This window comes from Tachysurus vachellii, chromosome 19 (assembly GCF_030014155.1).
Source record: "Tachysurus vachellii isolate PV-2020 chromosome 19, HZAU_Pvac_v1, whole genome shotgun sequence".
Lineage (NCBI taxonomy): Eukaryota > Metazoa > Chordata > Actinopteri > Siluriformes > Bagridae > Tachysurus > Tachysurus vachellii.
The window spans coordinates 682,501-707,500 of NC_083478.1; the positions used below are offsets into that span (position 1 = coordinate 682,501).

Consider the following 25,000-nt stretch of genomic DNA (forward strand, 5'->3'; position numbering starts at 1 on the left):
GTAACTCTGGACTGCTTAATAAGCATATTTATGTTTCTCCCTGAAGATGACTTAATCAGAGTGTCGTGTGTTTGTAAGGTAAGGCGCTTTTAATGAACTCGGAAGTCAACCTGCTGTTATTCTTTCCCCACCCGTATTTCTGCTGTTATTCTTTCCCCACCCGTATTCCGGTAAACCCCGCCCTGAATACTGAATGCTGAATGCTGATTGGACAGTTTGGACACTAGCTCTATAAAGCCCAGCTTTTATAAACAAAACAAGACATTCAGTGTTTTTGTGGCTCTGCATGAGGAAAAAAATTTCCTCGTTTCATTTAGTTTCCATATAAAAAACGATCTATATAAAATATTTTTGTAATAAAATACTCAAATGACAATCTATGAATAAACACGATATGCAAATATAGACACGCCCACATTTCGTCTGTATACATCTCTATAGTAGCTTAGCACAGGGTCACAGGCTCTTAGATGTGATTGGTCGTTTAATTATGGCACTAATTAACCCAAACATTAAAGGTTACTGAAAGTGTTTGTGTTTAAAATGTGAATTTAGAAAAACTGTTCAAATGAAGAAAATATTCAGCTTTGATTCGTGTTATAAACAGATTATGTGGAATGATTAATAAGAATGTTATGTGTTTAATAGCTCTGTAAGTTACAGGTCTGTTAAACACATAATACTGTATTAATCATTCCACATAATCTGTTTATAATCTGGTTTTGTTTTTTTCCCCTTAAATGTCACGTGTTGCTCAGGAATGGCACGAAGCTGCAGAAACACAGTGGTTATGGAGGTACAAACACAATCTGTACAGTTTTCTGTTAATGAATTCAATACTGAATGAATATAAAAGAATCTAAATGTAAAACGGTCCTCTGTCCAGACAGCTGTGTCTGCGTCGCTGGGCTTTCTGTAATGTGGCCCAGCTGTTATCAGACACCACGTCTTACACGTGGAAGCGTTATTATCTCCATCGCTCTACCATGGAGCTGAACATGAAGTCTGGGAGACCAGGAGAAGACTACAGCTGTAAGAGCCTGAGAGGACACACAGGTACAGATCGTCTGATGAAGCACATATTAAAAAGCACTCTGAGGAATTCAAAGTGAGAGGAAATCGTGTGTTTCTGTTTCAGGTCGGATCGTTGGGTTCTCCTACCTGAAGGGAAACAGTGCTTTTCAGGACACGTGGAACTTCACGCCGATCGTCTGCAGCGCCTCCACCGATGGAACCCTCAAAGCCTGGGACATTCACAAGGTGAAGAATAGCTTCAGAATCACTCAAAACGTTTAGAAACGGCTTTTTATCATTCGGTCTGTTTTACCGGTGGTCATTTAATTGGAAGTTAATGTTTACCTGAGGGCATCAGTATGAAGACCATGTCACGGGTGACAGACTTTACATTCATTAATTAATTAATAATCGAAGAAAATCAAGTTTATCATTTTAATGGCAAAACAACACGCTAGACCATTTCAAATCCTGTATAGAAAACGATATAATGAATAGATCTAAAAATTACAGTAAAAAACAAAGAACAATTCCAGCAATAGAGGCATGTTTAATTTGCATATTCATAGGTCTAATATATATTCCTGGATGAGAGTAAAACTATTGGCACCCTGTGAAATATGCTTCTATTTAACACCATGTCCATCACTGTAATATTCTATTTATAAGTAATGTTTAAGTTCTGAGTTTCTCTCTTCTTTGTAAACCTCTGTGTTATTGACTTGTTTGATGTCGATATCTCGTGTCTTGGAGTCTGCTGTAGACGTGATGTGGTGGATTCTGTCCTGTTTAGTTTCTCTTTGTTCTCCACTGATCGTCTTCTTTATGATGTTGAAATAAAGTGAAACAATGACGTGGCTCTTTTTTTAGACTCCAGCGTGTGTTTTTGTCGCAGGGTGTCACTCTGTGGTCCAGCTCGGCTCAGAACCCACTGACGTGTATCATCACGGACCCAGAGCAGGAGGTTGTGATCACGTCAGACAGCAGTGGGACGATTAACACGTGGCAGGGACGAACAGGGGAGCTGCTGAGCTCCTTCTCCTCCGGCTCGTCTCGGTGCACGCTAATGACGTTCAGCGCTGAAGGAAAATCTTCCGTCATGGTAAATTGTGTAATACCCCGTCCTCACAGCAGGTGTGTTTAACTCACTCTCTCTTTCACACTCTCGTATGCTCTCTGATGTGTTTAAGGTGGGAACAGCTCTGGGATCCTTCGTGGTCTTGACGTCACCACATCTGACTGAAACGTCACGGCATGTCGTGTGCGACTCGTTCAGCTTGAACGTTCTCCTCTCGTCTCCTGATAAGAAGTGGATTCTCACTGCGTCCAAGGACAACTCCGATTTAAGCCCAAAGGTGAGACACGTCTCTGTGAACGAGCTGTTGCTATGGAAACAATAAGGTATCAGAGCCAACACGTTATCATAAACCTGCGCTACAGTCAGAGCTGCTGTAGAGAGAATTAATCAACACCTGAACACCAATCAGAGTGCAGGATTCATCAGAGCTGTGATGTAATCATGACGCATATTAAATGTCTGTGATGTGATAATGAGCTGATAGATAAAAAAGGAGAGAATTAATATACTGTTTACTGTTCAACCCAAATTACTGTGTGTGTCTTTGTGTGTGTCTGTGTGTGTGTGTGTCTGTGTGTGTGTGTGTCTGTGTGTGTCTGTCTGTGTGTGTGTGTCTGTGTGTGTGTGTCTGTGTGTGTTTGTGTGTGTGTCTGTGTGTGTGTGTTTGTGTGTGTGTCTGTGCGTGTCTGTGTGTGTGTTTGTGTGTGTGAATGTGTTTGTGTGTCTGTGTGTGTGTGTGTCTGTCTGTGTGTGTGTGTCTGTGTGTGTGTGTGTCTGTGTGTGTGTCTGTGTGTGTGTGTGTGTGTGTGTCTGTCTGTGTGTGTGTGTCTGTCTGTGTGTGTGTCTGTCTGTGTGTGTGTGTCTGTGTGTGTGTGTCTGTCTGTGTGTGTGTCTGTGTGTGTGTTTGTGTGTGTCTGTGTGTGTGTGTGTGTGACTGACGTCAGGTTTTCAGCACTCAGAGTGTGTGTTGTCCAGAGGAAGACACTGAAGCGGTGTGTGTGAATTTACCCATCAGTGGCTGCAGAGCTGCAGCGTTTTTTCCCTCGTCGTCTGCGCGAGTCGCCGTCGTTCACAACACGCCTTTCAACCACAAAACTCTGTCTGTGTTCGAGCTCAGCATGAAAAAGACCAGATACAAGCAGGAGGCTCAGGGTACGAGCGGGAACTCTGGCGGCACCTACAGCCAAGTGCAAAAGTTTACACCCCCTTACCACTTTAGATATTAGAATTTTTTTGATCATTTTCAGAATAAATATATAATATATGTACAAAAAAATATTTTCTTTTTTCTAAAAGAATGCAAACGTTTGCAATCAACTTTTGTTTTTTACCTTTAGTGATTAGTTTAATACTATAAAATGTTATTAATATTTTAAGTTAATCGATCATCCAATTATATTATTTGAATGATCTCAATTTATTAATGTTATACAAAATATTCTGTTCATATTCAGTAATGAGATTAATGTTACTTTATAAAATGTATTATTATTAATTGTTAAAATGAATGAGGTTCACATTTAAAGATATTGATAATGTTATTGATATTAATGTAATATAATGTAGAATAATAATATAGTATTATATATAATATATTGTTATTGTAAATATATAAATATTTGACAAATATTTGAAAAAATCTCCTAACGGAATGAATTTTTTTGTCTAACTGCGATTTCTCTACGCTTCAGTTCAGCAGGTTGAATCTTTCCAGCTGGATGTAAACGTTCTGCACTCAGACGTGGTTCTCCAGGTGAAAGGGAGCAGCGTGGTTCTGCTTACTGACGCTACTGAGCTGAAGGTCTACAGCATTAAAGGCGAGCTGTTGTCCAGCTTTAAGGACCATCTGCAGCCCATCACGGCAGTGTGTGTGGTAAGAACTTCCTCGCCCTGCATTAACAAACACACACACATACACAAACACACACACAGGTGAAATCCATTTCCACGTCTCTGACCCCTGCAGGATGATTTCCGGGTGGTTACGGCGTCACGGGATTTGTCTTTGCAAGTGCTGACGTGGAGGAAGGACGCAGATAAAACGTTAACTCTGGAGAGTCAGTATCACCTGCTGGGAGGCTCACACACCATGTCCAGGTTCGCTCGAGACTTTATCGCTCTTATTTAATTTCATTCAGCAATAAATGTAGCTGAACTTTGTGTCCTCGAGCTCATGTTTAAAGCTGAGTGTGAAATCTTTTGGAGGTTCTAATATTTTCATGTAAATCATGTAAAAGTTTTTTTATTGAATTATTTCAGTTCTTTTTTTTTTTTTTAAATAATTATTAATTCATGAAGAAAATCCGTAGGACTGAAGAAAGAAAATAAATGCTATTTTATTTATGAGGTTTTCAGCTTTTGTTCAAGTGGATATTCTTGTTTCTAATATTTATTTACTTTATACCATTTTTCACACTTTCTGAATTCCATTATCACACTCCTTTTTGTGTTCATTGTAGTGTACTGACATAATATAATGTACGTGATCAGAATCAGAAGCAGGTTTATTGGCCAAGAGTGTTAATGTTGACACACACAAGGAATTTGGTTCCAGCTGTTTGTGACTCTCAAATGTACAGACATAAATAACACTATACTATACAATACAGACATAATTAACACTATACTATACAATACACACATAAATAACACTATACTATACAATACAGACATAATTAACACTATACTATACAATACACACATAAATAACACTATACTATACAATACACACATAAATAACACTATACTATACAATACAGACATAAATAACACTATACTATACAATACACACATAAATAACACTATACTATACAATACACACATAAATAACACTATACTATACAATACACACATAAATAACACTATACTATACAATACACACATAAATAACACTATACTGTACAATACACACATAAATAACACTATACTATACAATACACACATAAATAACACTATACTATACAATACAGACATAAATAACACTATACTATACAATACACACATAAATAACACTATACTATACAATACACACATAAATAACACTATACTGTACAATACACACATAAATAACACTATACTATACAATACACACATAAATAACACTATACTATACAATACAGACATAAATAACACTATACTATACAATACAGACATAAATAACACTATACTGTACAATACACACATAAATAACACTATACTATACAATACAGACATAAATAACACTATACTACAGGGAGTGCAGAATTATTAGGCAAATGAGTATTTTGACCACATCATCCTCTTTATGCATGTTGTCTTACTCCAAGCTGTATAGGCTCGAAAGCCTACAACCAATTAAGCATATTAGGTGATGTGCATCTCTGTAATGAGAAGGGGTGTGGTCTAATGACATCTACACCCTATATCAGGTGTGCATAATTATTAGGCAACTTCCTTTCCTTTGGCAAAATGGGTCAAAAGAAGGACTTGACAGGCTCCGAAAAGTCAAAAATAGTGAGATATCTTGCAGAGGGATGCAGCACTCTTAAAATTGCCAAGCTTCTGAAGCGTGATCATCGAACAATCAAGCGTTTCATTCAAAATAGTCAACAGGGTCGCAAGAAGCGTGTGGAAAAACCAAGGCGCAAAATAACTGCCCATGAACTGAGAAAAGTCAAGCGTGCAGCTGCCAAGATGCCACTTGCCACCAGTTTTGCCATATTTCAGAGCTGCAACATCACTGGAGTGCCCAAAAGCACAAGGTGTGCAATACTCAGAGACATGGCCAAGGTAAGAAAGGCTGAAAAACGACCACCACTGAACAAGACACACAAGCTGAAACGTCAAGACTGGGCCAAGAAATATCTGAAGACTGATTTTTCTAAGGTTTTATGGACTGATGAAATGAGAGTGAGTCTTGATGGGCCAGATGGATGGGCTCGTGGCTGGATCGGTAAAGGGCAGAGAGCTCCAGTCCGACTGAGACGCCAGCAAGGTGGAGGTGGAGTACTGGTTTGGGCTGGTATCATCAAAGATGAGCTTGTGGGGCCTTTTCGGGTTGAGGATGGGTCAAAGTAACTCTACTATCCATCCACATAATAACACTATACAACAATGTACAGGAAAATAAACTATCTATCAAAAAAAATATTTTCTATACAATACACACTTCAACATACTGTACAATCACTAATACCTTACAACATACAAATAAAACTATCTTAAAACAGAAAAAAACACTAATTACATGCCACCATATTAACCCCTATCTAACAACACCATAAGAAACACTTGTCATCACAAATCTAGATATTACAATACTATACAAACACATAAATAACACTATACGTAAATGACAATACACACATAAAAAACACTATACTATACAATACACACATAAATAACACTCTACAATAACAATACACACATAAATACCACATTACTGTACAATACACACAAAAATATCACTATACTATACAATACAACACATAAATAACACGATACTGATAACATACACACATAAATAACACTATACTATACAATACACACATAAATAACACTATACTATACAATACACACATAAATAACACTATACTATACAATACACACATAAATAACACTATACTATACAATACACACATAACACTATACTATACAAGATAAATTGATATAATGTTTAATGTAGTTAAAAATACAGCATGGAATTGTGGTTTAATAAAACACTTTGGTTTTGTTACAAAATAAAGCAAAAGTATGGTCTGTGTCGTGCTTTCAGCTTCTTTTTCAGGACTGATCACCTGATCATGTGCTGTGTTTTATTATTACAGAGGATTCACTGCGGTGGCGTGTGATTACGCGAGTATCGTCGCCTCTGTGGAAGGTGTTAATGGGAAGGACGTCCTGAAGGCCTACATCTTTAATGCATGAACATGGACCTTTTAATAAACAAGCATCATCACACCCTGTTGAAGCTTGTGCACATTTATTGCTGTGTTTTTAAAAATGCATGACTGTGTTTAACATTATTCTTCTTTTTTCCAACAACCTGCCTTATTTCAGTGATATGCAGCATACGTCTTTAGGGTTTAGTGAACGATGATAATAATGAAGACGGCCTTAAAGCAGCTTCACAGAAATCCAGATGCAGGTTTAGATTCCTAATAAACTCGTCTGTCGTCTTCTGGATGAGAGAAGATGATGTGATTAGAAATCATTACTGTATAGAGTCATGTGGTGAAAAGCCTCGAGTCAGTGTGATCCTGGGGTTTATTTCCTGTTAGCCGTCTACATCACAGCTGTAGCATTTTATACGTCCTGGTTTAGAAATGATCCACAAAATCTCACCTATGCAGCTCAGGTCACTGCAGGCACTAAAATGTTAAAAATTTTCAAACTTTTATTATTAAAATATATTTAAAAAGAGTGTAAACACACTGATGACTGTTGTGTGTGAAATTCCCAGAAGATCAGCATTCGATAAGAGGAACATGACTAGACCTGTCTGAGCTAACAGAAACTGGTGTAATCACTCTGTATAGCCGCGGTGAGCAGAAAAGCATCTCAGAAAACACACAATGCATCGGACCCTGTGGTGGACGAGAGACAACAGCAGGTCACATCACATTCCTCTCCTGTCAGATAGGGACAGGATCAGAGACTGGGACAGGATCAGGGACAGGATCAGGGACATTAACATGATCAGGGACAGGAATGTGAGGCCATCATGAGCACAGAATGACTCACACTAGACATGAAAATCAAATGCTAGTAGGAGATCAGGCTGCAGTAATAAGTGTGTGTGTGTGTGTGTGTGTGTGTGTGTGTGTGTGTGTGTGTGTGTGTGTGTGTGAGAGAGAGAGATATTGTGGTTTGACTGTGTAATATCAGCGCCGTGTCGACGTGCGTTAAATTGAAATATTAGTAAATTATATTCTACGAGATTTCTTTTCATAAAGAATCGTTATTTATTTTGATTTACAGTTAGATCTTATTAGCATCTACATTTTGTAGGCACGGGAGCACGAGGCATGTTTCCAATAGAGCCTGAAATAGAAATGCGCAATTTCGGTGCAGCTCTGACGCTCGTTACTCAACCTGTGCGCGCGCGGGCTCCGTTTACTCTGACCGGTAAACTACAAATGTGCGCGTGTAAGAGAATTAAAATAAATAACATTTTACAGTTTAAATGTAACGTGCATTTAAATGTCTGTGGAAAATATGTGCTAAAACTTAGCTAGTAAAAAAGTCTTCGATTCTAACTGCCCGGGTAACCACAAGACATCACAGCTAACGGTTAGCTAACGTGTTAACTGGCTAACGGTTAGCTAACTGGCTAACGGTTAGCTAACTGGCCAACGGTTAGATAACTGGTGTTAACTGGCTAACGGTTAGCTAACTGGCTAACGGTTAGCTAACTGGCCAACGGTTAGATAACTGGTGTTAACTGGCTAACGGTTAGCTAACTGGCTAACGGTTAGCTAAATGGCTAACGGTTAGCTAAGTAGCTAACTGGCTAACGGTTAGCTAACTGGCTAATATTTAGTTAGCTGGCTAAATAGCTAACTGGCTAAAGGTTAGCTAGCTGGTTAACGGTTAGCTATCACAGCTAACGGTTAGCTAACTGGCTAACGATTAGCTATCACAGCTAACGGTTAGCTAACTGGCTAACGGTTCGCTATCACAACTAACGGTTAGCTAACTGGCTGACGTTTAGCTAGCTGGCTAACAGTTAGCTAACTGGCTAAAGGTTAGCTAACTGGCTAACGGTTCCCTATCACAGCCAGTGTTGGTTACGTTTTTTAGATCTTGTATAAATGAACACTTTTGTGGTGTTAAAATAATTAATAGATATAAACATAACTGTATAAATAAAACTTATTTTATTATCTATTTATTTCACCGGTTTTGACCAGAATATAATTTCTTGTAAGTTTGACGACTTTCTGATTTTATGCACTAATTTAGTTCTATTACTTTCTATTAGTTTTTCGAACGTCCTAAACTTTTAGCATGTGTGCTAATTAGCTCGGCTAATAGAAAAGATTAGCAGCTAACACGCAGAGCTAGCGATCAGTCACGGTGACGTTACGACGTTATTTCGGCTCTAAAGACAGAAAGCCTTAATGTGACGTCGCTCGCTGACGCTCAGTATATTAGTGCAGTATATAAATGTCCCACAGCAGGGTTTAGTGCTCACTTATAGCTGAACATCACATACACAGATATATTATATCGTGGTGAACAAACATCTCACAGGTCACGTGGTGTGTAAAGGTGCAGTAGGTAAGACTCGAAGCTTCAGTGTGTGTTCTTTATACAGATGGAGGAAGCCAACATGAAGCCTGGAGGAGAAACAGAGGCTTTGACGAGATGAAAGCTAAATGGAGTCCAGAAGAAGTGAGCGGTGATCACCATTAACTTTTATTTTTACTCTTTTCACCACAAGAGTGAACAGATGAAGAAAATAAAACTCACTACAGACACGTTACAGTTCTTTATCACTGGTAAATTCTGGATTCTGATTGGTCAAGTGTTGTTGATTGTTTCTCGTAAGGTTTACATTAATGCTTCATTCTAACAGGGTATCGATTTTATAGCGGTTCATGGGGACGTTTACAGTGTTGTGTTACAGAAATGTGTTAATTTAACCGTTACGGAAGGAGTCTCCAGTGTCAGTGATTTGTAGAGGTGGAGTGAGTGTGTTAATGTAGCAGCGTGACACATTTATATTTTGTGTTCAGGATAAAAATCTGAAGGCTCTGGTCGAGAGGTTTGGGAAGAACTGGAACACTATTGTGACTGTGTTAGGTGTAAGTTAATATTAATATTATAACACACACACTTGTCACACACACATTACAGCAAAGTGAAATTCTTTCTTCATATATCCCAAGTGAGGGGGTTGTGGACAGAGCTGCATGATGGTCAGCCATGATACAGCGCCCCTGGACCTGCTCAAGTGCCCTAGTGGGGGCAGCTTGGCAGTGCTGGGGTTTTAACCCTGATCCTCTGATCAACAACCCAGAGCCTTAACCACTTGAGCCACGGCTGTTCAAAAACTATCGTTTATTAGATACGGTTTGTGTAAAGCGATGAAATCTTTCAGATGTGTTTCAGGGCCGAACTAAACACGATTGTAAGTACCGTTATACCTGTGTGTTGGACCCAGACTTGATCAAGGGTACCTAGATTAAAGAGGAGGATGAGAAGGTGAGCATCTTGTGCTTCAGTGATTTAGCCGTGCACAGATGTGAACTACGGCGCTTGGTATTAAATCGCACTAAAATCGACATCCTGCTTTTCTGTAGCTCATAAAATTAGTGACAAAGTTGGGAACATACAAATGGGCCGGGATCGCCAAGTACCTAAAGGGCCGCATGGGGAAGCAGTGCCGAGAACGGTGGCACAATCAACTGGACCCGTCGGTGAATAAACAGTCCTGGACCGCCGAAGACCTCCTTATCTGCAAAGCCCATAGCATTCTGGGAAATCGTTGGACCAAAATCGCCAAACTGCTTCCTGGGAGGTACGATTTAATCCCGTCGCTCAGGACGAACGTGTGAAAGGAAAATGTTTATTATTGTTATTTATGCAAGCTAAAGCAGTAACGGCAACAGGCAAAACTAAAAGTAGTTGCTAATAAAATTTACATGTTAGTTGTAGTAAAACATCCTCACACACACACACACACACACACACACACGTTCATAAATGCCACTAGCCCTAAATATAATTCCACAGCAAAACGGGAAGCAAAGTAAAAAAAAAACCCTTTGTGCTCCATTTAAAATGATACAACTCAACATTCACACAATAAACACTGGAGTACACAGTGCTTAGTGCGTAGTACGGAACGTGGGACACACTAATGCTTAACTCTTTGTACTGGGCACCATTACTTTTGTTCTGTTCATACAACTAGCTTTCTATATCTTAATTTGTTTTGAAATTTCTTTCTTGCACAGAACACTGACAAAGATTTGGGAGTCATGGCTGAAATGTAGAAAATGTTTGCACTAACAGGACTGATAACTCCATCAAGAACCATTGGTACTCAAATCTGCAGCGTAAAATGACCACCGGTGCTCTGGTGATCGACTCTGATACTGCGGCTGCTTCGCTTTACGAAGAAACGTCTATAATCGAGATAAAGGAGGGCGAAGCGGCTCGTCCTGGAGAAGAGGAGGCTGAAGTAAGCCGTCGTCATTTCGAATCGTTGCGGGTTGATGGTGTGTCTCACTAACCGACTGGGAATATGATGTGTGTTTAGATGGATGACCCTTGTGGTGGTAGTGTGCAGTCTGTGACCGACGTACCTGACCAGGTAACATACTGTATTACTGATCTTGTGTGTGGAGCATCACATGCTCTATAACAGACAAGCTGAGTTATAAATGTGCAGAGAGATGATTAAAGCTCCACGACTCCTGATACCAGTGTACAAGACTCCAGTTACACTGTTTTAAACCCGGTCCTAATGACAGATGCTTCAGAGCAGAAGATATCTTTAAATTATTTGTGATGTACTTTTTGATCAGGTTCTAAGCCACATGGTTTGTAGTGGGGTTGAGCTTAGTTACAGCAGTAAAGATTCTTATAGACATCTGTTGTCTTTTTTATTTTTTATTTCTGTATTAACATTTTATCGTCTGACTTTTTTGTCATTTTTGTTTCTGACTTGTTAATTTATCAGGACAAACTTTAGCTCTAATTAAACTAAAAGTATTTTAAGTATAAATTTATATAAATGCATTTAATGTATTAATGCTTTGAGACCGTTAAACTAGTTGCTTTCTTTTTAAACTAAATTCTGCTAGAAGTTTATCGAGTCCTGTAAATATGACTAAATAATTTAGTAGCTAAAATGTTTTTATTAGAAAATAAAATAAATTCATAGATATTTGAGTCAGATTTTTTTTGCCTTTATATTTATTGAATCATATATTCACCTGATATGCGTTTTAAATGTTTATTGCACGTTTGTTTGTAAAGTTATAAAGCTACTATACCGCTACATCCGTGTCGTGACGTTTATTTACACGGCTCAACCAATCACAGTGCAGCATTCCCTGAGGGGGCGGTGTTTCTATGGAGGCGTGACGAGTTAATGACGTAATGCGGAACTTCGCGTTCAGAATGAAACATGGCTTCTGCTTTAAGGTCCGGTGTGAACTCTAAGTTATGTTTGTTTACACATGTGGTGATTTTTGCCTGGTACATGTTCACTCTGAATGCTAACACCTCTGTGGAGAGATCAGGGCGACATCCGGGAGCGCTCACTTACGGAGGCCGGTGGAAATATTTAACCTTCATCAACCTGGTGAGTCCTGAATCAGTGGTGACTCCTGAATCAGTGGTGAGTCCTGTATCAGTGGTGAGTCCTGAATCAGTGGTGAGTCCTGAATCAGTGGTGACTCCTGAATCAGTGGTGAGTCCTGTATCAGTGGTGAGTCCTGTATCAGTGGTGACTCCTGAATCAGTGGTGACTCCTGAATCAGTGGTGAGTCCTGTATCAGTGGTGACTCCTGAATCAGTGGTGAGTCCTGTATCCGTGGTGAGTCCTGAATCACTGGTGACTCCTGTATCAGTGGTGGGTCGTGAATCAGTGGTGACTCCTGTATCAGTGGTGGGTCGTGAATCAGTGGTGACTCCTGAATCAGTGGTGACTCCTGAATCAATGGTGAGTCCTGAATCAGTGGTGAGTCCTGAATTACTGGTGAGTTGTGAAGCACCAGTGAGTCCTGAATCACCGGTGAGTCCTGATTCAGAGCCGGTTCAGTGGAGCATGTAGTTCACTTAGTGTGCAGAGATACTTGTGTTCAAACATGTTTAATCACTGAAACAAAACGCTTCTTAAATCATTATTTATCAAGTTATTACTTACTTATTACCATTAGAGCATATTTTTGAATGTGGATATTTGGAGCTTTATTCAACATTATACGTCACTATAGCAGAGAAGCTCAAACCTTTTACAGTTTATTAAAAGATTACGCACATTATTGTTATTAATGTCTCTGGGGGGTTTTTATGAAGCCTGAAATTATTTAGTTCTTTAATTGAAGAAATTCCTTTGACATTAATTTACCAGGATAATAACTTTCCACAACTGTAACAAACTGTAGAGAAAACATTAAAAACTCAGACCCACTTCCAGAACCTCCGGCTGTAGATTTAATTTGCTTTTCCAACCTTTTTCCCTTCCTTAATTTTAGACCCAGTTATTTTCCCTCTCCTCTTTGCTCTTGTCTTTTTTCACTTTCCTCTCCATCTCTCCCTAAACTGTCTGTTTGCTTCTCCAGATTTCTCTAAGGTCAGCAGTGTCTGCTTGAGTTTGTGAGACACACGTCATGTAACACACATAGTACACAAGACTGCATGAGTGCAGACATTAAATACACAGGACACAACGATGTCCCTGCCTTTAAAAGGTGTGGAAATCTTTTTGTCCTTAATAAGGCTCAAATTCCAATAAATTAACTAGAGCAGGTAAAAGGGAGTACAAACTTTTGAGCATTTGAGCCCTAATAGTTAGGTTGTATGTTGTCACTCAATGTTTCACTCATTAAATGCATGCAGAATGATGTTCTGATGAATCAGACGGAGGGGCACAAACTTTTGCTCTGCCTGTTATGTCCCTGTGTAGTTAACGGTGTTTAACTCGACCCCTGTTTGTGCTGTAGGTGATACAGACAGCGTTTTTTGGACTCTGTGTTGTAACTGATGTAATCCACGCGGCCCTGCCGAGGGAAAGCGGCGTGTCCTCGTTCCTCGTCACGGTGCAGGATTTCTTCTTCACCGTTCTGGCTTTCCCGCTCGGAGCCGTGAGTGTCGGTGATTTGTGAAGTTTTGTGTGTTGGCTGCAACACAAAACAGGTTTGTTCTGAATCTGTTTTACTTTTTTCAGTTTGTCTTCTCTTCATTCTGGTCCATTTACTCCTACGACCGAGAGCTGGTCTTCCCCAAGGCTTTAGACGACATCATTCCTACGTGGCTCAATCACGCTCTGGTGAGTGTTGATAAATACTTACACACTTATTACTTATACAGTGTTCAGTATAAATATGTACACCACCACAGATTCCTCAGAAAAACCTCCATCATGGTTTAAAGTTAAAACTTGCTCTGAGATTCTGTACTATAACATATTTGTGCTTAAATTGTTGGAAATGAGATTAGTCAGTACCAAAGGAGAAATTTAAGATCATGGTGCAAAATAGTGATTCGTGGGTCGTCCCGTGAGTGACCCGCGGGTCGGGTTGGCGCGGGTAAAGAAATTGTCACTTTACTGCGGGGCAGCTGGGGCGGGCTAATAATTTCATAAAAGCGGGACCTGCGGGTTGGAAAAAAACCCCGACCCGCGCATCACTGGTGCAAAAATCTGTGTTTAATGAGTGTGTTAGGAGAAAGGTGGCACGGTGGCTTAGTGGTTAGCACGTTCGCTTCACACCTCCAGGGTTGGGGGGTCGATTCCCGCCTCCACCTTGTGTGTGTGGAGTTTGCATGTTCTCCCCGTGCCTCGGGGGTTTCCTCCGGGTACTCCGGTTTCCTCCCCCGGTCCAAAGACATGCATGGTAGGTTGATTGGCATCTCTGGAAAAATGTCCGTAGTGTGTGATTGTGTGAGTTAATGAGAGTGTGTGTGTGTGCCCTGTGATGGGTTGGCACTCCGTCCAGGGTGTATCCTGCCTTGATGCCCGATGGCGCCTGAGATAGGCACAGGCTCCCCGTGACCCGAGGTAGTTCGGATAAGCGGTAGAAGATGAATGAGAGAGAGTGTAAGAGGAATTCACCAGCAGATGAGTCTAAATCAACACACAGGAGGCCACAGAATAATTGACAATACAGTTGGTATTTAAGAGAGAAAATCCATCCTGTCATAATGCTGACAAAATGGCAGCACATGGAACAGAAATGTCTCAAGAAAGAAAATAATTACTTTGCACAAAAAAGGTCAAGGCTATACGACAGTTAGTGAAGCATTACTAATAAGCTTGAATCCTGTCACAAAACATTTATAAAACAGAAAGTCAAACTGCTGTGTGTGTTTCCCGTGGCACCACACGACGTACACTGCAGAGGAGCCACATGCAGGACCGTCACACACCAAGGAAGCCACTGCTGAAGCCCATGCACAAAAAACCCGTCTAGACAAAGGCGAAGACTACGGCGACTTTATACTATGGAGTGATGAGGCAAAGATGAATGTTTTTGTCTCTAATGGGATCCAATCTGTTGGTGTCACAAGGGTGATGAGTACAATGAAAAATGCATGGTATCAACAGTAAAGCATGGGGCTGGCAGTGCTCTGGTGTGGTGTCGGAGCATTGCATTCATAGATGGCATCATGAATTCACAGACATACTGTGAAATACTGACACAGAAGATGCTACCATCACTTCTTTCAGCTGCGTCCGAAACCGCTTACTTCCATCCAATAATTAGGCGAAGTAGTGCTTAGGCGGCTGTTTTGGACACAGCGTATTAAACCATCTATCAAGCTGATGCCTCGCGTCTCTACTTCTAATGACTTTTTATGGCGGATGGCAAACCAACTTTTGGTGCATTCACTGCCACCAACTGGACTGGAGTGTGAAGCACTAGTAAGCAGATGATGCCTCACGTCTCAATCGTCCTTGCGTCTTTTGACCAATCAGCATTCAGAAGCCAGATAAGACAATCACCTATTTCGTCCCTCACTTCAAGCCGCAGAGGACGAACAGAAAGCAGTAAAGAGACACATTGATAAACAACGAAAACGGGCACTTGAAAGGCTTGTGGCGGCCAAAAAACTAAAGAAATAGCAATATTTGTGTTCATCAATTTATTAAGGTTCCAAGGCACTCAAATTGTACAGAGAAAATTATTTCCAAGAAATTTTGGTAAAAATAGGATTAATAAAAGTGCTTTTTTCACTTGAAGCAAATGTTGTCTTTTCCCTTTATGTTCTTGTCAGAGTGCTTCATTTTAAGTTCTCAATTTTTCTTCGGGGGTGGGAGGGGGGGGATTTCGAACCTTGTCACCTTTTTCACCTCTTGTGAGTTTGCAGGTATGATAAATAAAAAAAATGGTGGGTTGCTGTTGAAGGATGAAGTAAAACGCAGTAACAGTAAAATAATCCACTTTGCATCATGTTGTGTTTATTATTTCTGACACTTATTTGTTCTTTTGGTCCACAGCACACTGTAATCCTGCCGCTGCTCCTGGTGCAGATGTGTCTTCAGCGCCACAAACACCCGAGTCGTTGCAAAGGAATCGTGACCCTGGCATTCTTCGTTTCTCTCTACTTGGCCTGGTAATGTTGTAGTGAGGTGTTATGTTTTTTTTTTGGTGGTTTGCAGTCGATAGAGAAGAGCTGCCATCACCTTCGGCTATTTTTCTCCACCATGCTGTAGAGCAGCGGCGGCCGACCCTCGACTCCCGAGTCGCATGCGGCTCTTTGCCCGGTTTCATGTGGCTCTTACGTTCATATCGAAGTTTGTATTTGTGTCTTTTTAATATTTGTGTTCGCTTCGCTTGAGTTCAATACGGTATTTTCGTCAAACGCGCATGTGAGTGGGAGGAAAATACCTCAAAGTTTCCCAGTAGGATCAAGATCATTGGAGTAAACAATTTGTGTCAAGTTCGCTCTCAAAATGGCAGGAAAAAAAAGCTGATGTTCAAGTGTGCCCATGTGTATGATGTGGCTCTTTGCTGTAACACGGTAAAAAGTGTGGCTCTTGGTCTCTGACTGGTTGCCCACCCCTGGTGTAGAGGGTGTTTTTTAGGGGGTCGGGAACTAAAGTTTCCTCTAAGATCTCTTTAGTGTTCTGTGGACCACTGAGGTTTGAGAAGGGTGCTTGGACCCCTCAGATCGCTGTTTGAGGGTATTGTATATACTGTGTGTGTGTGAGCGTGTGTGTGTGTGTGTGTGTGTGTGAGCGTGTGTGTGAGTGTGTGTGTGAGTGTGTGTGTGTGTGAGCGTGTGTGTGTGTGAGCGTGTGTGTGAGTGAGCGTGTGTGTGAGTGTGTGTGTGTGAGCGTGTGTGTGTGAGCGTGTGTGTGTGAGCGTGTGTGTGTGAGCGTGTGTGTGTGAGTGTGTGTGTGTGTGTGTGTGTGTGTGTGTGAGTGTGTGTGTGAGTGTGTGTGTGAGTGTGTGTGTGAGTGTGTGTGTGAGTGTGTGTGTGAGTGTGTGTGTGTGAGTGTGTGTGTGTGAGTGTGTGTGTGTGAGCGTGTGTGTGTGAGCGTGTGTGTGTGAGCGTGTGTGTGTGAGCGTGTGTGTGTGAGCGTGTGTGAGTGTGTGTGTGTGTGAGTGTGTGTGTGTGTATCCTGTAAAATGTCCAATTGTAAATTAGTAGAATGCTAAATGACACATGACACAAAAAGTATAAAGGAAATAAAACTAAAAGAAAGAAGCCAATCTACTACTACGTTGTCTTTCCCATCACAGAGTTTTTCCCCCTATGCTTTTGATTCTTTATCATCGGTCCATGTAATAAGTACTAAGTAAAGTAAGGAAAAGGGCTTTATATATATATATATATATTATAATTCTTTGTGTGACATCAACATTCAGAAAAAAGAAAAGAAAGGACTATATATTAGATTTCTGATGTGTGTATGAGCTGATGTTTTGGTGTTGTGTCTCTAGCAGTGTGTTTATGTGTAATTTAGGGTGTTGTGGGTGCGTCAGACGTCAGGGATCTGGGTTTACCCCATCATGGCTCACCTCAGTCCTGCAGGCCTGGTGGTGTTCCTCAGCATGGCGTCACTCTGCATGGCTCCTATTTACCTACTGGGAGAGAAACTCACCTGTGTGATCTGGGGCCCTACAGGTGAGACGACGCCGTGATGCTTCCTGGTGTCACCTGCGTAAGGTTCTGTCTGATTAAATGAACAAAAAGGGGAAAAGGAGGCGGAGCTGAAATTATAGTCATAGATCTCTCATTGATTGGTCAGAAATACAGTGAGGAGGGACATGTGGTGTGAAATGACAGAGCTGGTGTGTAATCCATATATTTTGTATGAATATTGTTTCCAAATGTGAAAGAAAACCACAGCATCTCACTCACAATCTGTTCTCTCAAAGGAAATCAGAAAAAGAAGAAGAAATGAAGACCCAAAGAAATGTGAACGGAACATCTACAGACCACAGAAGGCCGAAGCAGATCCTTCACCAGCACTGAGAAAATTCAGCCGTTTTCACCGAAGGGATTCACATTAAATAGTAAAACTGTGTCCATAACATTCACACAGACGAATCAGTGTGTTCACACAGACGATTCATTACGTGTATTGTGATTATAGTGTTTATGTCGAAGAACAGGATCGTTTGCACATTTATATCATTTTCAAAGCTGCTTTCACAAAAAGCAGCTTGTGTAAAAGCAGCTTGTGTAAAAGCAGCTTGTGTAAAAGCAGCTTGTGTAAAAGCAGCTTGTTCAACGTTTTCATGTCTGTGATAGTTTTTAAACCTTAAATGCGGGATGTCGAAGCCAGTTGTTTATTATCTAGATTTATTTTTAACACAAACTGAATAACCACGTGATGATTTTTAAAAATATCTTTGCTGGATTTTTATGCGATGTGATGTGATGAAGTCTGATTTTAATAAAAGATGTATAATATATTATATTGTGTCAGTGTGTCTTTATGGTTCATTCAAGTGATCACTTGGCGTTACAGTTACCTTTAGTGTTTAGTGTTAAAATACAAATAATAATAAAACTTCATTTCAGGAAAAACATTTAGATAAAAGTTGTCGATTATTTTATGAAGAGAATAAACTTGCAATATTTATTGAAAAATGCTAAAATGGTAATATTTTGAGTATTAAGTGTCAAAATAGGGGTCACGTTGGCTTAGTGGTTATCACATTCGCCTCACACCTCCAGGGTTGGGGGTTCGATTCCCGCCTCCACCTTGTGTGTGTGGAGTTTGCATGTTCTCCCCGTGCCTCGGGGGTTTCCTCCGGGTACTCCGGTTTCCTCCCCCGGTCCAAAGACATACATGGTAGGTTGATTCGCATCTCTGGAAAATTGTCCATAGTGTGTGAGTGTGTGAGTGAATGAGAGAGTGTGTGTGTGTGTGTGTGTGTGTGCCCTGCGATGGGTTGGCACTCCGTCCAGGGTGTATCCTGCCTTGATGCCCGATGACGCCTGAGATAGGCACAGGCTCCCCGTGACCCGAGGTAGTTCAGATAAACGGTAGAAGATGAATGAACTGTCAAAGTTAAAGAAAAAAGTTTCAAGTATAAATTTGAAAAACTGAGCTGTTACTATTGAAACTAATAATAACAGAGCTGATGTTACAGGAACTGATCCAGGACCTGCTGATCAATCAGAGTCCAGAATTCATAATTATGTGAACTGATTTGAAGGTTGATTAACAGTAAATGTTGTTAAAAAAGCATTTCTGAGTTTCTGGGATCAGTGCTGAGGTCTGTGTGATGGGTGACTTACTCATGTTGTCTCAGAAATAAGTGGATTAGTGGCTTAAACTAGAGGAGTCAGAAATAGTGGCCTTGTTTATCTCCCGACCTTCAGCCAGCGCTACACTGATGATCTTTACTTGTGTTACTGCTGTTTTTTTTTTTTTTTTTACGTTGCACTTTTCCTCTGAATAACGACATAAACGCTTCACTCAGGATAGTAACGAGGTGTGGCGATGATCAGACGAGTTCTGATGAAGCACTCAGACCAAATCTGCTTTTCATGAGCAACACTGACTCACCTTCCAACAGCCTGTGAACGTCTGAGAAACCCAAAGCATGCTCGCTGATTTTACAGGTAAAACTTCTTTCTTTTCTGAAGCCGTTAAATCAGATGCAGCGGAGCAGCAGAATATTTGATTGCATGCATGTGGCTGTAATACACACCAGTTCATCTCGTGACTCCTCACTCGCCAACGCTCAGGTTCATAAAACTCCACTGTAAATATTATGCATTCATTTTAATCTAAATGTATATATTCAAAATGTTTGATGTTAATGTTTCAGCATGTATATTTTGATTTCCAGATCTTATAATGGAAGTTGGAGTCAGTCTTAATTACTTTCTGCTTTTTTTCTGTTGAAGAACATGGAGTCTGGTACGTTTTTAATAATAACAGTGTTTATCTGCTTAAAGCCTGAAACAGAGATCATTTACATCTTATTTGCATATTTGTTCAACTTCTCTGTCCTAAATATGTAACGATTGTTAAAGTTACAGCTATATGTTTAAACTCATTAAAGTTATAAATGAGTATATTTAGGTCATCTCACTGGGGAACCATTAAGAGTTCTATAGCGAAGATGTTTTCAAGTAGAATCATTGTAGAAGGAAAACAATTTAAAATTTAATCCACAGTGAAATTATTAAAGTGTTCTTGGGTTCGTCTGTCTGAAGGAAAAATGTAAAGGTTCTACTGTATGTAAAACCTTTAAAAAAGGGAGGGGGTCTTCTATTTCGGAAGAGCAGTACAAAGTGGAGCTAAAGATGGTACCGTCTAAAGAACCATTGAGGAACCGCACAGATAAACCGTTAAGTCAAGAAATAAGTGAAATTTGGGAGAAAGACCAGACCTGAAACTTTGCTTGCTTCCTGGTTAACCGAAACAAATTCCTCTCCGTCTGCTCCAAATACCCCTAACCAAGATACTTCTAGGGTTCTTCTGTTCAACACAGAGCAGAAACTACCCAGAACTTCACCTAAGATCTTAGAGTTCTCTCACTGTTATAGTTCCACACTCCTCACAATGTTTAGCTGTAGTGACTTTCCTGGTTTCCTGTTTCACAGTAAGACTAATGATGTCCACAACAAAGTACACAGTGGTTGGAGAGATGCTACACTATATGATCCCCACCCACATGCAGTGCTCCATCGGGTGTGGAGGCCGAGCCTGCAAGTACGAAGACCCGTCACGTTGGAGTGAAGACCAACAGGCCATCAGAGGCCTCTACTCCTCCTGGTACCTGAAATAAAGAACAGTGCAGTTCATACAATCCTGACAAAGTGTGGAGTGTAGAATGATAATGTGGACACTCCCACAGAAGGACACTCCCACATAGGGACACTCCCACAGAGGGACACTCCCACAGAGGGACACTCCCACATAGGGACACTCCCACAGAGGGACACTCCCACATAGGGACACTCCCACAGAGGGACAATCCTACATAGGGACACGCCCTCAGAGGGACACTCCCACAGGGGGACACTTGACACTTTTGTTCTAATGGCAACAAAAAATAAAAATGATCTACCAAAACAATATAAAGCCAATAATGGGAAAAGTTTTTATTTTATTAATGTAAAATAAAAATTTTCAGTGCACTCCACATAGCTACCATTACACACATGTAGTATATAGAGTATATTGACGAGTGATGAGTGAGTAGAGTATAGTGATGACTAGAGTGTAGTGATGAGTGAGTGGAGTATAGTGATGAGTGTGTACAGTATAGTGATGAGTGAGTAGAGTGTAGTGATGAGTGAGTGGAGTATAGTGATGAGTGTGTACAGTATAGTGATGAGTGAGTAGAGTATAGTGATGAGTGAGTACGGTATAGTGATGAGTGAGTAGAGTATAGTGATGAGTGAGTAGAGTATAGTGATGAGTGAGTAGAGTATAGTGATGACTGAGTAGAGTGTAGTGATGAGTGAGTGGAGTATAGTGATGAGTGAGTAGAGTATAGTGATGACTGAGTAGAGTGTAGTGATGAGTGAGTGGAGTATAGTGATGAGTGTGTACAGTATAGTGATGAGTGAGTAGAGTATAGTGATGAGTGAGTACGGTATAGTGATGAGTGAGTAGAGTATAGTGATGAGTGAGTAGAGTATAGTGATGAGTGAGTAGAGTATAGTGATGACTGAGTAGAGTGTAGTGATGAGTGAGTGGAGTATAGTGATGAGTGTGTACAGTATAGTGATGAGTGAGTAGAGTATAGTGATGAGTGAGTAGAGTATAGTGATGAGTGTGTACAGTGTAGTGATGAGTGAGTAGAGTATAGTGATGAGTGAGTAGAGTATAGTGATGAGTGAGTAGAGTATAGTGATGAGTGAGTAGAGTATAGTGATGAGTGAGTAGAGTATAGTGATGAGTGAGTACGGTATAGTGATGAGTGAGTAGAGTATAGTGATGAGTGAGTAGAGTATAGTGATGAGTGAATAGAGTATAGTGATGAGTGAGTAGAGTATAGTGATGAGTGAGTAGAGTATAGTGATGAGTGAGTAGAGTATAGTGATGAGTGAGTAGAGTATAGTGATGAGTGTGTACGGTATAGTGATGAGTGAGTAGAGTATAGTGATGAGTGAGTAAAGTGTAGTGATGAGTGAATAGAGTATAGTGATGAGTGTGTACAGTATAGTGATGAGTGAGTAGAGTATAGTGATAAGTGAGTAAAGTGTAGTGATGAGTGAGTAGAGTATAGTGATGAGTGAGTAGAGTATAGTGATGAGTGAGTAGAGTGTAGTGATGAGTGAGTGGAGTGTAGTGATGAGTGTGTAGAGTATAGTGATGAGTGAGTAGAGTATAGTGATGAGTGTGTACGGTATAGTGATGAGTGAGTAGAGTATAGTGATGAGTGAGTAAAGTGTTGTGATGAGTGAGTAGAGTATAGTGATGAGTGAGTACGGTATAGTGATGAGTGAGTAGAGTATAGTGATAAGTGAGTAAAGTGTAGTGATGTGTGAGTAGAGTGTAGTGATAAGTGAGTAGAGTATAGTGATGAGTGAGTACGGTATAGTGATGAGTGAGTAGAGTATAGTGATGAGTGAGTAGAGTATAGTGATGAGTGTGTACGGTATAGTGATGAGTGAGTAGAGTATAGTGATGAGTGAGTAAAGTGTAGTGATGAGAGAGTAGAGTATAGTGATGAGTGAGTAGAGTATAGTGATGAGTGAGTACGGTATAGTGATGAGTGAGTAGAGTATAGTGATGAGTGAGTAGAGTATAGTGATGAGTGTGTACGGTATAGTGATGAGTGAGTAGAGTATAGTGATGAGTGAGTAAAGTGTAGTGATGAGTGAGTAGAGTGTAGTGATGAGTGAGTAGAGTATAGTGATGAGTGAGTAGAGTATAGTGATGAGTGAGTAGAGTATAGTGATGAGTGAGTAGAGTATAGTGATGAGTGTGTAGAGTGTAGTGATGAGTGAGTGGAGTATAGTGATGAGTGAGTAGAGTATAGTGATGAGTGTGTACAGTATAGTGATGAGTGAGTAGGGTGATGAGAGATGAGTGATAAGTGATGACCAATTCACAATGGAATGCCATCTCAAGAGTAGAGTATAGTGTACAGTATAGTGATGAGTGAGTAGAGTATAGTGATGAGTGTGTACAGTGTAGTGATGAGTGTGTACAGTATAGTGATGAGTGAGTAGAGTGTAGTGATGAGTGAGTAGAGTGTAGTGATGAGTGAGTAGAGTATAGTGATGAGTGAGTAGAGTGTAGTGATGAGTGAGTAGAGTATAGTGATGAGTGAGTAGAGTATAGTGATGAGTGAGTAGAGTATAGTGATGAGTGAGTAGAGTATAGTGATGAGTGAGTACAGTATAGTGATGAGTGAGTAGAGTATAGTGATGAGTGAGTAGAGTATAGTGATGAGTGTGTACGGTATAGTGATGAGTGAGTAGAGTATAGTGATGAGTGAGTAAAGTGTAGTGATGAGTGAGTAGAGTGTAGTGATGAGTGAGTAGAGTACAGTGATGAGTGAGTAGAGTATAGTGATGAGTGAGTAGAGTATAGTGATGAGTGAGTAGAGTATAGTGATGAGTGAGTAGAGTATAGTGATGAGTGAGCAGAGTATAGTGATGAGTGAGTACGGTATAGTGATGAGTGAGTAGAGTATAGTGATGAGTGAGTAGAGTATAGTGATGAGTGAGTAGAGTATAGTTATGAGTGAGTACGGTATAGTGATGAGTGAGTAGAGTATAGTGATGAGTGAGTAGAGTATAGTGATGAGTGTGTACAGTATAGTGATGAGTGAGTAGAGTATAGTTATGAGTGAGTACGGTATAGTGATGAGTGAGTAGAGTATAGTGATGAGTGAGTAGAGTATAGTGATGAGTGAGTAGAGTATAGTTATGAGTGAGTACGGTATAGTGATGAGTGAGTAGAGTATAGTGATGAGTGAGTAGAGTATAGTGATGAGTGTGTACAGTATAGTGATGAGTGAGTAGAGTATAGTGATAAGTGAGTAAAGTGTAGTGATGAGTGAGTAGAGTGTAGTGATGAGTGAGTGGAGTGTAGTGATGAGTGTGTAGAGTGTAGTGATGAGTGTAGTGATGAGTGTGTAGTGATGAGTGTGTAGAGTATAGTGATGAGTGAGTAGAGTATAGTGATGAGTGAGTAGAGTATAGTGATGAGTGAGTAGAGTATAGTGATGAGTGTGTAGAGTGTAGTGATGAGTGAGTGGAGTATAGTGATGAGTGAGTAGAGTATAGTGATGAGTGAGTGGAGTATAGTGATGAGTGTGTACAGTATAGTGATGAGTGTGTACAGTATAGTGATGAGTGAGTAGAATGTAGTGATGAGTGAGTGGAGTATAGTGATGAGTGAGTAGAGTATAGTGATGAGTGAGTGGAGTGTAGTGATGAGTGTGTAGAGTGTAGTGATGAGTGAGTGGAGTATAGTGATGAGTGAGTAGAGTATAGTGATGAGTGAGTGGAGTATAGTGATGAGTGTGTACAGTATAGTGATGAGTGTGTACAGTATAGTGATGAGTGAGTAGAATGTAGTGATGAGTGAGTGGAGTATAGTGATGAGTGAGTAGAGTATAGTGATGAGTGAGTGGAGTGTAGTGATGAGTGTGTAGAGTGTAGTGATGAGTGAGTGGAGTATAGTGATGAGTGAGTAGAGTATAGTGATGAGTGAGTGGAGTATAGTGATGAGTGTGTACAGTATAGTGATGAGTGTGTACAGTATAGTGATGAGTGAGTAGAATGTAGTGATGAGTGAGTAAAGTGTAGTGATGA

General features: G+C 40.3%; 4 protein-coding genes across 4 annotated transcripts in view; all 4 read left to right on the forward strand.

Annotated features, from left to right (window-relative positions):
- Window positions 1–7,030, forward strand: part of fbxw12 (F-box and WD repeat domain containing 12) — a 7,116-nt gene extending 86 nt beyond the window's left edge. The window contains exons 1-10 of the mRNA XM_060894241.1: window positions 1–78; window positions 759–796; window positions 887–1,056; window positions 1,139–1,260; window positions 1,910–2,116; window positions 2,205–2,369; window positions 3,037–3,244; window positions 3,784–3,965; window positions 4,059–4,189; window positions 6,898–7,030. The exon at window positions 1–78 is cut by the window's left edge and continues 86 nt beyond it. Coding sequence (XP_060750224.1) covers window positions 1–78; window positions 759–796; window positions 887–1,056; window positions 1,139–1,260; window positions 1,910–2,116; window positions 2,205–2,369; window positions 3,037–3,244; window positions 3,784–3,965; window positions 4,059–4,189; window positions 6,898–6,997 — 1,401 coding nt within the window. The 3' untranslated portion in view covers window positions 6,998–7,030. The remainder of the gene's footprint in view (window positions 79–758; window positions 797–886; window positions 1,057–1,138; window positions 1,261–1,909; window positions 2,117–2,204; window positions 2,370–3,036; window positions 3,245–3,783; window positions 3,966–4,058; window positions 4,190–6,897) is intronic.
- A 1,151-nt stretch (window positions 7,031–8,181) lies between these two features.
- On the forward strand, window positions 8,182–11,624 carry LOC132862659 (myb-related protein B-like). Its single transcript, XM_060894805.1, has 5 exons — window positions 8,182–8,218; window positions 9,390–9,466; window positions 10,378–10,595; window positions 11,093–11,261; window positions 11,340–11,624. The coding sequence occupies exons 1-5, from the start codon at window positions 8,209–8,211 to the stop codon at window positions 11,442–11,444; spliced, it is 579 nt and encodes a 192-aa protein (XP_060750788.1). The 5' UTR covers window positions 8,182–8,208; the 3' UTR covers window positions 11,445–11,624.
- Window positions 11,625–12,178: 554 nt separating this feature from the next.
- adtrp1 (androgen dependent TFPI regulating protein 1) lies at window positions 12,179–18,678 on the forward strand. Its single transcript, XM_060894240.1, has 6 exons — window positions 12,179–12,389; window positions 13,753–13,893; window positions 13,977–14,078; window positions 16,248–16,363; window positions 17,721–17,881; window positions 18,136–18,678. Exons 1-6 carry the CDS (start codon window positions 12,213–12,215, stop codon window positions 18,159–18,161), a joined length of 723 nt encoding a protein of 240 aa, XP_060750223.1. The 5' UTR covers window positions 12,179–12,212; the 3' UTR covers window positions 18,162–18,678.
- A 1,447-nt stretch (window positions 18,679–20,125) lies between these two features.
- ptpdc1b (protein tyrosine phosphatase domain containing 1b) overlaps window positions 20,126–25,000 on the forward strand; it is an 11,308-nt gene continuing 6,433 nt past the window's right edge. Inside the window, exons 1-2 of the mRNA XM_060894426.1 lie at window positions 20,126–20,135; window positions 20,825–20,996. Coding sequence (XP_060750409.1) covers window positions 20,126–20,135; window positions 20,825–20,996 — 182 coding nt within the window. The remainder of the gene's footprint in view (window positions 20,136–20,824; window positions 20,997–25,000) is intronic.